At 43.9% G+C, this 14372-nt stretch overlaps 1 protein-coding gene across 1 annotated transcript; it reads right to left on the bottom strand.

Moving 5' to 3' along the window:
- Positions 1–3042: 3042 nt before the first annotated feature.
- Positions 3043–8828, bottom strand: VMA21 (vacuolar ATPase assembly factor VMA21). Its single transcript, XM_056359865.1, has 3 exons — positions 8676–8828; positions 6500–6609; positions 3043–5022 (listed from the first exon to the last, which is right to left on the bottom strand). Exons 1-3 carry the CDS (start codon positions 8729–8731, stop codon positions 4880–4882), a joined length of 309 nt encoding a protein of 102 aa, XP_056215840.1. The 5' UTR covers positions 8732–8828; the 3' UTR covers positions 3043–4879.
- Between the last annotated feature and the right edge of the window lie 5544 nt (positions 8829–14372).

Genomic DNA, 14372 nt, shown 5'->3' with positions numbered 1-14372 from the left:
CTACCCCGTTCTCCACCCCACCTCCCCGAGTCACTCCGTTGCGTCAGCAGGCTCCTTCCTCTTGTCCCATGGGCTGCAGCCTACCCGCGTTTCAGTCATACCCGTATTATTTTTTAACAATACATGTGTGGCTTAGTTCACTATTTTATGGGCCCTCCCCTGTCCCGTCTCTTGCTCATCTGAACTATCACCACCAGTACCCCTGCCCGCAGGCTTTGAGCACGCCCTGTCCCATTACGTGGGCTATCCGAAGCCTAAGCACAATTTATTTAACCACAATAACTGCCCAGCAGTCTAAAAACTGTCAAAACTGAAATCAAATCGAACATTTACTGTTCACCAATGCATTAAGTGAGAACATAATTTTTCAGTCAACGCAACTTCCCCTCTCCCATCACGGGAATCGAGCAGAAAAGCCTGCCCTCTAGTTTGTCATGCTGTGTTAGCAGTGTGGCAAAACTAGACCCTTTAACTTGTACCAGTTTGACAGTGTCCAACAACCACCACTGGGAAAATCATGCAGGAGGTCGGGGGTTTTGTGGGGGTTTGGCTGGTTTGGATTTGTGTGTGTGGGGGGGTTGTTTGTATTTTAATGTTAAATGAGAGTTATTACCAGGTCCCCTCTTGCATAGCAACACACATGTAGGTAACGTTCTATTTCAAATATACTGTAAAGACTGTTTAAAGTTCATGTACACTAATCAGTGTTAGGAGTATGACAAAATTCCCGCTAACAACCTGATCACCAACACCACCATTTTCTCTGGGGACCTCCTGCACTGTGCTAGCAGTTAATATATGCATTAAACCGGGCATCCCTATCCACAAACCAAAGCCGATTACCTGCATACTTCCACAGGCTGGGTACCCACCACAACGTTCTGCAGGCATTTACAAAAAGATGGTAAGAAATACAGGAAAAAAATAAACTAATTTTGAGAAGTCACCACTGATGGATTTGATTCTCTGCTTCCTCAATTGCCCCCACTGCCTTCACTATAGTCTCAGAAAACATTCCAGAAAATCTCTGCTACAATCTCAGTCTCAAGGTATTTGGTCACAGCTAGATACAATCGCTTTCTTTAGTTAAACTGCCCAATTATCAACCTACACAAACACATGACACCACTGAGAGGCAATTTTGAAGTACTGAATGGCTTATGCAGACAATGCTTTCCCAACTTTGTCTTTTTAACAACAGTCATCTCAAATCCATTCCTAGTAATAAAATGAACAAAGGTATAGTACCACTTCAAGGTACTACACCATTAAAAATGTCACACCATCATTTTATAGAAAATATAAACCAAAGCAACAATATTGATCTTTCCCACAACTTTTATCAGTTTCTGTATTTTTACATGTGGTGGGTTGACCCTGGCTGGATGCCACATGCCCACCAAAGCCACTCTCTCACTCCCCTCCTCAGCTGGACAGGGGAGAGAACATAACAAAAAGCTCATGGATTGAGGTAAGGGCAGGGAGACATCACTCACCAATTACCATCATGGACAAAACAGACTTGACTTGGGGCAATTAGTTTATTACCAATCAAATCAGAGTAGGGTAATGAGAAATAAACCCATATCTTAAAGCGCTTTCCCGCACCCCTCCCTTCTTCCCAGGCTCAAACTTCCCTCCTGAGTTCCCTACCTCCTCCACCCAGTGGTGCAGGGGAACGGGGAGTGGGGGCTGCGTCAGTTCATCACACCTTGTCTCTGCTGCTTCTTCCTCCTCCGCAGGAGGCTCCTCACACTCTTCCCCTGCTCCAGTGTGGGGTCCCTCCCACAGGAGACAGCTCTCCATGAACTTCTCCAACACGGGTCCCTTCCACAGGGTGCAGAGCTTCAGCTCTAGCGTGAGAGCCCACCACTGGCAGGGACCAGAGTGCTCCACCGTTAACCTCCACGGGCTGGGGGCACAGCCTGCCTCACCAAGGGCTTCACCACAGGCTGCCAGGGAATCTCTGCCCCGGTGCCTGGAGCATCTCCTCCCCATCCTTCACTGACCTTGGTGTCCACGGAGTCTCTCACACATTCTCATTCCTCTCACTGATGCTGTTGAGCAGCATTTTTTCCACCTTCTTAAATATGTTATCCCAGAGGGTGTTGGCCAGCAGTTGGTCCATCTTGGAGCTGATTGGCATCGGCTCTATCAGACATGGGGGATGGTTCTGGCATCTTCCAACAGAGCCACCCCGCAGCACCCCGCAACCAAAGCCTTCCATGCAAACCCAGTGCAGTACAGCATTAAACTCTAGAGGACTTACAGCGATCATTAAACAATTAAAAACTGCCATGAAAATTAACTTTGACATTAACAGGAACACTAGATACATGAAAGGAAACACTCAACTTACAGAGACCACAACAAAGCTCTTGAAATACAGTAAATCCCAGCAGTGGTAAGGCACAACAGGAGTCCCAGTAGGGTATCTACTCCCGGTACCTCCTACCTCGTAGGGCTGCAGTATCTGTTCTCCGAACTCCCCAGTCACGGTGTAATGCCCCGCTTGACTGTTTTCATTGCACCATTTACCTCAGCAGTTGTTTCAAGTCCCAAGCACAGGCAACATAAACCTCAGCACATGGCTGTTACTATGCAGATACTCACACAGTGCCTCTTTCCTCAAGGAGGATGTTGCAGATCAAAGCATTACCATCAAAGATGACCTTCCAATGGATGGATTAATGCTCAGCTTGTTAACTCCAGTTGCTGGGATATTATAGTATCAATACTTGGAGAACAGGTCAAAGTTTTCAGATTTTGGTAACTAAACAATTATATTAAGCAGTTATTTTCCTGTTGTTTCCTAGGAAATCTACTTAGTATCTAGGGATTCTGATACATGAAACAAAACACATATAGCAAAAGACACTCTAGTAAAGCACAACAGCTATGTTCCCGTTCATGCTCCACTATAAATGGAGACAAAAAAAAAAAAGCTACTGAACAGCGCTACAGCTGATCTATTTGTTCTAAAGTTGTACTATACATGAGCAGTATTAAAGACATTATTCAAAAACTGTTCAGCACACTTGCTTGTTTACGGGATTGTATTGCAGGGTAGTTCTTTATTAAAACGCAGTTCTACAATGTACAGTTCATATACTGGAGAACAGCAAGCCAATATGCCAAAGTATATAAACTAAAGTTGTATTTCAAGTACTATGAGACCGTCCTCCAGTTTGCAGGCAGAAACCTGACTAGGGGCTTCCAGATGAGGAAAGCTGTCATTTCAGAAACAAAACATAAAAAGGGATTTGCACCAGTGTGACACAGTATGTGTTTGCGCACACCTGGAACCGGGGTGAAGGCAAAAGGAATGAGACCTGGGAACACATTATTCAGCCACTGGGCATGGAAAACTGATTTTTGTCTTATTTAAGCATAAGTATTACCATGAACCAACGTAGTAGCAAAACCATTCCAAGCCCTATATTAAGGAAAACATTTCCAAAAAAAGGCTCAACTCGTACAACAAACAGGAAAACTCAAGTTAACAGAACAACCTCAAGCACAACAGCTTAACAGCAATCATCAGCATTAGGAAAGTTCTATGCATTGCTGAAACCTTGGGAAAACAGGTTTTATCTACAGAATAAAAAGTTTGCTAACAACAGCAAAACAGTGAAATGAAATTCCTGTTATCCTACAGCACAAAACTCTCACTGTGGTTTGACTACAGAAAGTTGCCACACATAACCAAGGGAAAAAGAAAACAACATACTGTATCATTTCACAGTGTACAAGTTAGTATTTATGAAGAAAAACAAGAAGCCATATGATCACTCTTGTGTTCTGCTTCATAAAGGACAACATCTGCAGACAACTACAGCTTGTTTTCTCTTGCTCGTTCCTCTACTAGCCATTAGGGTGGCTTATAGCTGTTACTGATACGACTTTAACACAGGAAACACAACTACATCCTTCAGCAATTATCATGGAGACATAAACGTAAAGGCTTGTAAAAAAATGTGCTATGCCATTTCCTTCGCATCACCAAGATCAACTGCAGAAGACTGGAAGGATAAGCAATGCAGCAATACGATAGTCCTCCCAAAAGGAAATGAAAGATTGCATTTTTACACTGCAATAAAGAATTAGATTTGAAAATTAAAAAAACCACACCCAAACTTTTGTATTTCACATTAGAAAGACATCACCTGAGTTTCTAACCGATTCTGGTTTTGCAATTACTCCTAAACTCAGAAATACATTATTATGCCTGTCCCACTGTGCTGGTTTTGGCTGGGATAAAGTTCGTTTTCTTCGTAGTAGCTTGTATGGGGCTATGGTTTGGATTTGTGCTGAAAACAGTGCTTATACATGCAGAGATGTTTCTGTTATTGCTGAGCAGGCCTGGCACAGAGCCAAGGCCTTTTCTGCTCCTCACTCCACTCCCCCCCATCGAGTGGGCTGGGGAGGCACAATTAGTGGGGAGGGGGCACAGCCAGGGCAGCTGGCCTCAGGTGACCCAAGGCAGATCACACACCATATGATTAACTAGCAATTCTATTACTTGAAAATGTAATGCTTGCTTTGGGCCAGTATTATTTTCAGAGCAAGTCAGAAAAATACTAGGAACAGCAAAAATAGCTACAGGATTTATTAAAAAACAGGTAATTATTTTATTCTAATTGCAGGTGAAGACCTCCCCAGCTCGACTTAGTAGAGGCTGCCTAAAGAACAACTTCCATCAGCACTAGAGAAAACACAGGCACACATTCAAGATGAGTACAAGTCTTATTCTAACTAGAGTTGAGGCATCAGCCTTATCTTTGTACAGGTGTATTACACATTTGGAAGAATGTTTTTCCTTCAGCTCAAAAAAATTTGGTTTACAGTCTGTAGGCATCAGAAGACGACGATCTCCGTTCTAGTCCTGTTTGCCTTCCCTCCACTGTCGAGAACCCTCATTCCACGCTACGTAGACAAAGAGAGCAAGTACCACATGGACAGTAACTACCGCAACTATGGCAGCGTAAAAATAGCTGTCTCTGTCGGACATTCCTAAGGTACCTGAGAAAATAAAGAAAGTACAGAATATTAGTTACTGGGAACACTGGAACAACAAATCACAATTCTTCCTAACAACCAAAGTTACAGTTTACTCCTGTATCAAAAGACTGAGCACAGAAAGACTCCTAGGAAAGAATTCACCATGATAATTCCAGACCTCAAAACTTTCTGGAACAGAGCAGCACGGTGATTATTCAATATTTTAGACAGAATGCCCTGGTTTTGATGTCAACAGCTTAGAGTTGTGTAACATTCCCTTTTTCTCTTACTATGTTCCAGCACCAAATAAAACTCTACGTGCTTTTTTTGTGGGGCAGGAAGATGGGCAGGGGAGAATAATTATTTCATTTGCTTGCCAATTGAACAGAATACAGCAGTACAAATACAATTAGAGGACAACTACCTTCTATATTTAGACTGTAAAACAGTAATTCCTCACTAGTTAAGATACATGAATGCATCTCACATGAAATAAGCTTTCAAATACCATAAGATGAAATACCAAAATATCAATTCTCTTAATTTAAAAAAAACCTCAAAACTAACCAAACAAAAAACCACGCATCACACCACACCAAAAAAACCAACACCCTCCAAACAGAGACCCAGTCCTATCAGTGCTGACAGATCTTGCCATTAACTGACATAGCAAAGTTAAAGCTCAGCTTGCTATGCCTCAGGAAGAAGAAAAAAACCAAGCATGCTAGAAAGGATCTTCAAAGTTACTTAACAAGTTTCAGTTTCAGCCTTCAGAACTACATACAGCAGTTCACACCAAAGGAGAATTGTCTTGGAACAACTCAATTGCATATTCACAAACTGCTCCTTAAAGCAGCTGCTTTGTTCCTTCCTCCTTCCTGCTTTTGAAGGAGATGCTAATACCACAGGAGAAAAGTTATTAAAGCCTTCTAGTATCAAGGCTAGAACGTGGCTGGTTGGTAGCAGTTTGATAGAACCGCTCCAAACAAACAGCTAAAGTCTCTCTCTCTCATTTTAAAAATTAATAGAAAGTTCTACAAGCAACCACATTCAGTACCTGAAACTGGGTATATGATTCAACTGACTTATACCTGCATTTGTAAGTGTGTTTTTAAAAGCAAAAAAACCCCCCAATCCAGTAAACACTAGTCTGTCTTGGATCCACAAGTAATTTTCAACACCTGCAGAAAACATAACCCTGATGATTCTGATAAAAGACTGCTGCAGGATGGTGTTAGGTACCCTTTAGGTATGGGGAACCACGCATCTGCGAACTACACACCACTGGTATAACAAAGTATTAGATTGTAGACCACAATGCTGGGAAGGATGCAGCAACCGTTTATATAATTTTCTGTTCTAATTAGACATTAGAAGGCCTTTAGTCTGCATAAGGAAACAAATATTCAAAACAGGAAGGAGAACAAAGATGCTATTAGAGGATTGCACTTTTCCTCTTTTTTGTAATGGCAACGCTAATTGGCAGAAACAGAATTACCTTCAAATATATAAGCCTTTGATGAAAAATATAGCCCAACAGGTAATGTAATCATTAGAGCTGTGAAGAATAGAAGTGTTCTTAAAGTTGATGTTAATGAACCCTCATTTCTGAAATAAATAAGAAAAATTACACACAGAAGAATGTCACAATATATATACCTGAAACAGGATAAAAATTCATCCCAAACAGAAGCCAATTACTTTTCAAGAATTGAGTACAAATATCATTTGGAAGCAATAAAGACTTGGAGTATGCATTTGTTGGCTACAACAGAAAAATCAGAGTACTCAAAACAATTTAATGATTCTGCCAGTCAAAGCTCATAAACAAGATTAAAAATAGTCCTTACATTTTTCCCTCTTAGAACTTTGCAAAGATTGAGCAACGTAGGGGCTTTACATTAATATGTTTGTCTGTGTATTATTACATAATTATTAAATATCTAATATTAGATACGCATGCACTTGTCATATGACAGTATTCTGCACTAAAACTTGCCAAGTTCCCTTGGAAAAAATAACTGCAAGTCTAGGAAAATGACCAATCCTACAGGCCAGGATACAAAGGGAAGTACACAGAATGAGTTAACAGCTTACTATTCCTTTTAAGTTAAGTTCCTTTTTATTAGGTATTGTTCCTGTATTTAACGTAATTTCTGTTTCCACAAAGAAAGTTGGAGTAACTGTAGCAATAATAAGAACATGGAGCCAATACACCAAAACACTAGTAACTTTTTTTGCCTTCACAGTCCTAAACCTAGAAGACCTTGAGGAAGAGAATCATAACGAAGGATAATGTACTTGGGTGAGGTCTCCTTGAACTTGATCTCCTAGAACAGGTTTTGTATCTACAAAACACCACAAACAGCTTGTTTTTGTGTGCGTTTCCACCAGTTTTCACTCACTCTTCTTGGCTGCCTACATTATTTTATGCTGAAGTAAACATGTAAGCCAAGTAATACCCTTCTGACTTTCACAGGCTACCAGACTCAATGGCATGTGTCCTGAAGGCTTTGAAACATAAATATGCATAAAAAACCAATTCAAGTCAGGGATATGTAACTCTTAAAACTCCCTGACACGTCCACAGCAATTTTCATATAAGTAGTTCCAAAAAGTTTTTATCAAAACATCCTTGTGCCAAAGCATATTACTTGAAATCACATTTTATCGTTGATGCTTCTTTGGAAAAATAAGGGGGAGGGGGGGAATAACCTCATCCTGACAATCATCAAAAGACAGTGACACTGCAGTCATGCACAGCTTTTATACAAAAGCTAACAGCACTTTTTGCTGATCATGTACTGCCATACATATAGGTAGCATGTTAAGCAGCTTAAAAAAGCCATTTGGAATCTTTTCCTTTATTCCAGTTTGCCTCAAGGTCCGTCAAGGTGGAAAGCATAACTCCATTCAAACTTCCCCTATGGAAATTAGAAACTATTCTCTACTTAACACCTACCCAGAGAAGCACAAGATGACCTACAGCTTATTACCAAAGTAAAAAACTCCACTGTTGCCAAATATTTTTCTTACACTGACATATTTTCATCACTTCCCTACACAGCGAACCCAAACGTTCCAGTATAACCCCAGCCTTACCGCACAGCTTTTAACGGCAGGCCAGGCTCCACGCTAGGGTTTTGGCGGCCCCAGGATATACAGCGCGGCCCCGGCAAACCCGGGGGCCCACCCCGCCCGTTTGCCGGGGCCCACCCCGCCCGTTTGCCGGGGCCCACCCCGCCCGTTTGCCGGGGCCCACCCCGCCCGTTTGCCGGGGCCCACCCCGCCCGTTTGCCGGGGCCCACCCCGCCCGTTTGCCGGGGCCCACCCCGCCCGTTTGCCGGGGCCCACCCCGCCCGTTTGCCGGGGCCCACCCCGCCCGCTCTGGCTCCTCCTGGCCCCAGCTGCCGCTCCCCGTCTCACCAACGCTGCGGGACAGGCAAGCACCCTTCCCCGGGGGCTGCAGCCCGCCCCCCCCGGGCCGGCGGTACCGGGAGCAGCCCGCCCCCCCCGCCACGGCGTAGCAGACACCCCTTCCCCCGCACAGGCTGCGGCCTGCCGCCAGGCCCTGCGACCCCGCAGAGCGCCTGTCCCCCCCGCCGGCGGGCCCTGCCACCCCAAAGGGTGCCTGTCCCTCCCGCCGCCAGGGCCAGCCCCTGCCCGGGCCTTACTGCCTGAAGTCTGCCACAGGAACCGCGCTCAGCGGCGCCTCGCCGTACCGCTCCATCGCCGCCGCCGCTCCTCCGCGCCCCGCTCCACGGAAGCGCCTGGCTGCCGGAAGTCCGCCGAGGCGGGCGCATGCGCAGCGCGCGGCGGCGCCGTCGCCATGGCAACCGCGGGGCCCCGGCGGGCAGGCCTGAGGGCGGGCAGGGAGCGGGGGGGAGGGCATGGCCCGCCGGCCTGGGCTGCTGGCGTGGCGTCCGTTGTGCCGGGACGGCTTTGCCTCTGTACAGGGAAACGATCCTGTGCACGCTCGCCGTGCGCTTGGGACAGCAGCACAGTCTGTGCCGCTTAGGGGTGCTTCCCTCGAGGGAGGTGGGAAGTGGCTGTGCATGGTGAAACGGCTTGGATGTGTTGGATGAAGGTCAAGGCTTTCCACCAAATGGCCGTGGCCTCAGAGAAAAAAAGAAAAAAAAAAAGTAATTGAGGCGTTTTGATGAACTCACCAGTAGAAAGCACTATAAATGAAAAAAACACAGGCATGAGCTAAGGCATTCTCTAGATGGAGGCTGCAAAGTTTCTGTGTTGTGCTGTTAGGAGGGAGGTTTGTTTCCTGCTGTCCAGGCACTAATGTTAATAAAAATTCCTTCTCCAGCCAAAGGTGAAATTTCTGGTCAAAATCTGAGAGGAACAATCCCCACCATAACTAATAGGTGCTGCAAATGAGAGACTAAGGACTCTTAGAGGCAGATTTCACTCTCCTGTTGCCTGGCTGAGCAGAAAGCATTTCCGAGACAGCACTCCATTTAAGCTATTAATTCATATCCCTGTTGAAGCTACTGTACTCCGCTTAAATACTCACCAAGGGACGGACCTGAACCCAGCTTTTCAACAGAAGACCAGAGAGTTATAATCTGTGTGCTATGCAATCATGTTTGCAGGGGAATTAATTGTTTATACTCAACGAACAGCTCTAGCAGGAACACAAAGCATTGCAAGCTTCCAAACAATAACTCTGGAAGCCATTTAAGTGAACACTGCCATTTCATTGAATCTCATATACCACAGAAATAATGTATTTCACCCTTTAATGGTAAAACCATGTTGCTGTCCTACCCCTCAGCCATGCTACATCCTAAACGTGTGAGTCACTAACTCCACGCAGGACTCCCATGTTTTCCTGCAGCGTGGGGACATCCAGCATTCCTGCAGCCCAGCACCGCGGCTCTGCCCTGCCCGTGTTGCAGTGCCACGTAGCACATGGCATGGCACGGCAGCCTCTTCTTTCTGTCATGGGCCAGCGTGGCGTCCTGGTACCTATGACCTTGGAAGAGAAGAAATATGAGGGAGGGTTGTTTTCCTTGCAAGTAGAAAGCTCAGGAAATAAGCACTTTGTTCTTTGTAATTCCTGCTGTGAGCTTGCCTCTCAGAGCTTACTCAGAGTGAATTTCCCTCAACGGGGCTAGAGGCAATGGACACCACCCTGCATCAGCAGCTATGATGTGTAGAGGTGGGAGGGAAGGAGCAACTCTGCAGCGCTGATTTTCTCCACTGATTGCAAACAGTGAGGCTTTTTATTATGTTTTCTCCAGTATATGTGAGAAAGAACGTGAATTTTCTTAGAAACATTTTTTTTTCTGGCAATGAACATAGATCAGCTGGCAGCTCCCTCCTGTTTGTTAAGATGCAGCACAGTTCAGGCTGTTCAGTGCTTACAGAGGAAGGTCTGGCTCTCGTGGTCACATTTTCACTATAAACCAACAGATCTCAGGCTTTTTAAAAACAGGACAGCCCTCCTCTCATTTGATTCCACTGCTGCCTGAGCCAGCAAGAAAGACAATTTACATGAGAGGGGCAGAAGGGAGCTGGTGTGGACCAGGCGGGTGCCTTGTAGCCCGTACCAGTTGGATGGGGATGGCAGGAGGGTTTGCTGTGTAGCATGAGCTTAAAACTTCAAACTGTTAAAAACATCTAATTAAACTCCAGCTAGACACTCACAAAATCCAACCCAAATATGTGAGCAGGTTTTGTTTATTTATGGATTACTCAACGAACAAAAATAATTTGGCACAAAAATCAGCATGTAGTTAAGATATAAATCAGATGACTGAAAAATATGAATGTAGGTGAGTGAACATTTAATCACCAGATACATTATGTTCTTTGCACTTCTGGACTGACTTTCCTGTTTGTTTCCCCAGTAGGAAAAGCAATGACATAAGACAGTTTAATAACGAAACCACAAATCAAGGAAACATAAAAGTGGAATAAGTCTCACATCATATAAGCTTACCATAAAGGTGCATATCAATCATTGGAAAGCTGCAAATCACTCAAGGCTTAACAGCCCAAATTATTAATTTTTAATATAAAATTATTTCATATCTCATCACACTGATGCTTTCATCTGCTAGACTAGTAACAATTTTGCTGAATGATTTCCTGCATGTTTAACTGCTTTTCTTTCATGAGCACATAGGGGAAATATGAAGCTATTAGAAAAAATTTGCAGCTGTGAGAAAAAAATGCTTTTTATTCGCATTTTTCTGTGAGTTGTTTTATAAGATCTGGAGCACACAAAGTCTTGTCTGTTTGCTTCAGGTTTTATATGTCAAGTATTCTGAAATTTAAGGCAGGCCACATACCTGTTATACTTTCTGGATTACAGAAAAAATAAAAAAATTCCCCTTAAGCAGAAACTGTGCTACAAGCACAAGAAGCCACCAAATTAGCTGAGACCAAAGATCTGCTATTCTAAGACGCTGACTTCAACCAACAACAGTCAACAGGGAATGCTTGAGGAATATAAAAACCAAAGCCTGCACAGAGCAATTCCTTTCTTGGGACGCTGTCCCAGTTCCCAGCAGCGAGCACTATGGAGAGGACTGCCTGCTGGTGAGGGGATTCCTGTTTGCCCAGCAAATGCAGAAAGAAAGCCTTCTAGTCTGGTAACTCTGGCCACACACACACCACCAAGTGCTTGGAGCATTTTCTTTTCCTCCTCACCTTCATTTGTGCTGCAGCCCCTTTAGCTGGTCCTTGTAATTGCCTTGCAGCCTGCCTGTAAGAGATTAAAAGCAACATGAAAATACAACCTGCGTGTAACTGCTGAACTCTGTTCATTTGGGCTCATTTGGTGTGGTGAGCACATTTTGGGATTCAGACTGAGAACAGAGCCTGTGTGGACGGGGTGCTCTGCAAGGCCCCGGCTTTTCTGGGGGTCTGCGTGTCAGTGAGGGTGCAGAGCAGCCGGGCAGGTGCCTGCTGAAGCAATACCATCTAGTGGCAGATGGAGAGAAAGAATCCCCCCAACATGTGCAGAGCTGGAAAGGTGAAAACGGAACATACAATATTTAAAAACAAAACCATCTGCTTGTGAATATTATTTTTTTCAAGGTTTGTTTCCATGGTAATGTATCAAAAAGAAAGATATGAAAGAGATGATCAGAAAAGGAGCTAGAGCAGGGAAGGGACCGTGGTTCTGAGCCAGTAACAGCTCAGATTATACAAGGCCTGATCTTGCAGAAGTGCCCAGTGACCCCAAGGGTCTGACTTTTGAAATGAGATTTCCCAGCAACAAACAAGCAGTGCTGTGCACCATCAGCTTTCGAGCTCTTAACCACTTGCTTGGAATTAGTAAATGTTTTTACGTGGCTAGAGCTTAGCTCCCGAGGTGATGGTGTAGAAGAAAGAGCAGCTGCAAGACGGGGCTTAATTTCAAGTCATGGTTTGCCATGGTTGGAGGAAGGATGAATAACATCTGTGACTGGATTCACAGTGTGGAGAGACAAATCCTGTATGAGAGCTAGCATTTGCAGGGAGCAGCAATGTCTTTCATTACACCATCTGATGGAGCTTGAGCAAAGAAAATTCTTGGGGCCCTCAATGTCTTTTGCTGAATAATAAGGACATCTCTGCTGGAACACTTTCTGGTTTTTTTCCCAGTGATGATCTAACTAAAGATGTTAGCTCTTCCTATCAAACCTTTCCTCTTTCAGTTTCTTGATGTTCTTGGCTCCAGCAATACTATAAATATTCTCTATTTATCTGTTTTGTGAACCTTTACACTCCAGAAAGAGAGATGTTTCACAGAAGGTGAAATGAATGGATTCGCTAACTCCAGCCAAAAGTCCAACTTTTCAATACAAAGGATAGAGCATGTTGCATAGCTGGCCACCAGCTTCTGTGGAAACAGAACCAGAATAACATTAATGCTTGTGTTAGCAAATAAACTATTAATATAGGCATTATAGAGGCATATTCCCTGTTACAATCCTGTTGCTGTTATTGCACATTCCAGGATAAGTTAGAGCAAAGAGCTAAGACACCCCATTAGCTAACGAAGCTTAGAAATCTCACAGTCTGATTTCCACGATCCTTTATTATTGCTGTTGTTTTGCAAAGAAAATGTAGGGCTACTGATGGAAATAGCTGCCTTTCACATGTGTGGTGAAATACCTGGGGCAACCTACATTTATAGAGTGTGGAAAGGCTTCATTCCCACACCTGATATAAGTTAACCAATACTTATCGGTTACAGGTGAGACTAAATACTGAAGGAAAGAGAAATCCCCATTTTCTGTAGAGGCAAATATAATCAGTCTTACATGTTACATGCAATTAAATCAGTATGTGACATTGTATACTTCTGCCCAGACAAACAGTGCTGACTATAGAGTAGATGATGTGGATTTGTTCTGCAGGTTTTGAGGGGGTATTTCTCCAAAAAATAGCGTATGTGAGCACAAATGCACAGAAGACCTAGCCCCTTATCACTACCGTTTGCATTATAGTTAGCTTTGGAAAATACAACAGGTTTTTATGAAGAAGGAGAGTTATGGAGGTGATATTTCAGATGGGCCCAGTGTTGGCCAGCAGCAGGTCCATCTTGGAGTTGACTAGCATGGGCTCTATTGGACATGGGGGAAGGTTCTGGCATCTCACAGAGCCACCCCTGCACCCTCCCCGCTACCAAAACCTTGCCACGCAAACCCAATGCACCCAATACAGGCATATTACACATTTGGAAGAATGTTTTTCCTTCAGCTCAAAAAAATTTGGTTTACAGTCTGTAGGCATCAGAAGACGACGATCTCCGTTCTAGTCCTGTTTGCCTTCCCTCCACTGTCGAGAACCCTCATTCCACGCTACGTAGACAAAGAGAGCAAGTACCACATGGACAGTAACTACCGCAACTATGGCAGCGTAAAAATAGCTGTCTCTGTCGGACATTCCTAAGGTACCTGAGAAAATAAAGAAAGTACAGAATATTAGTTACTGGGAACACTGGAACAACAAATCACAATTCTTCCTAACAACCAAAGTTACGTTTTACTCCTGTATCAAAAGACTGAGCTCAGAAAGACTCCTAGGAAAGAATTCACCATGATAATTCCAGACCTCAAAACTTTCTGGAACAGAGCAGCACGGCGATTATTCAATATTTTAGACAGAATACCCTGGTTTTGATGTCAACAGCTTAGAGTTGTGTAACATTCCCTTTTTCTCTTACTATGTTCCAGCACCAAATAAACCTCTACGTGCTTTTTTTGTAAGTGTAACTCTCTTTGTGGGGCAGGAAAATTGGGATGGTGGGGAGGGAAGTGGAATAATTACGTAATTTATTTGCCACTAGAACAGAATACAGCAGTAGAAATACAATTACATTTAGAGGACTTCTACCTTTTCATTTGATGCAAATCTGTTCC

Source organism: Falco biarmicus, chromosome 14 (genome assembly GCF_023638135.1).
Source record: "Falco biarmicus isolate bFalBia1 chromosome 14, bFalBia1.pri, whole genome shotgun sequence".
NCBI lineage: Eukaryota > Metazoa > Chordata > Aves > Falconiformes > Falconidae > Falco > Falco biarmicus.
Note: the sequence above shows the minus strand (reverse complement) of the source record. Positions and strands in the feature narration are given on the sequence as shown.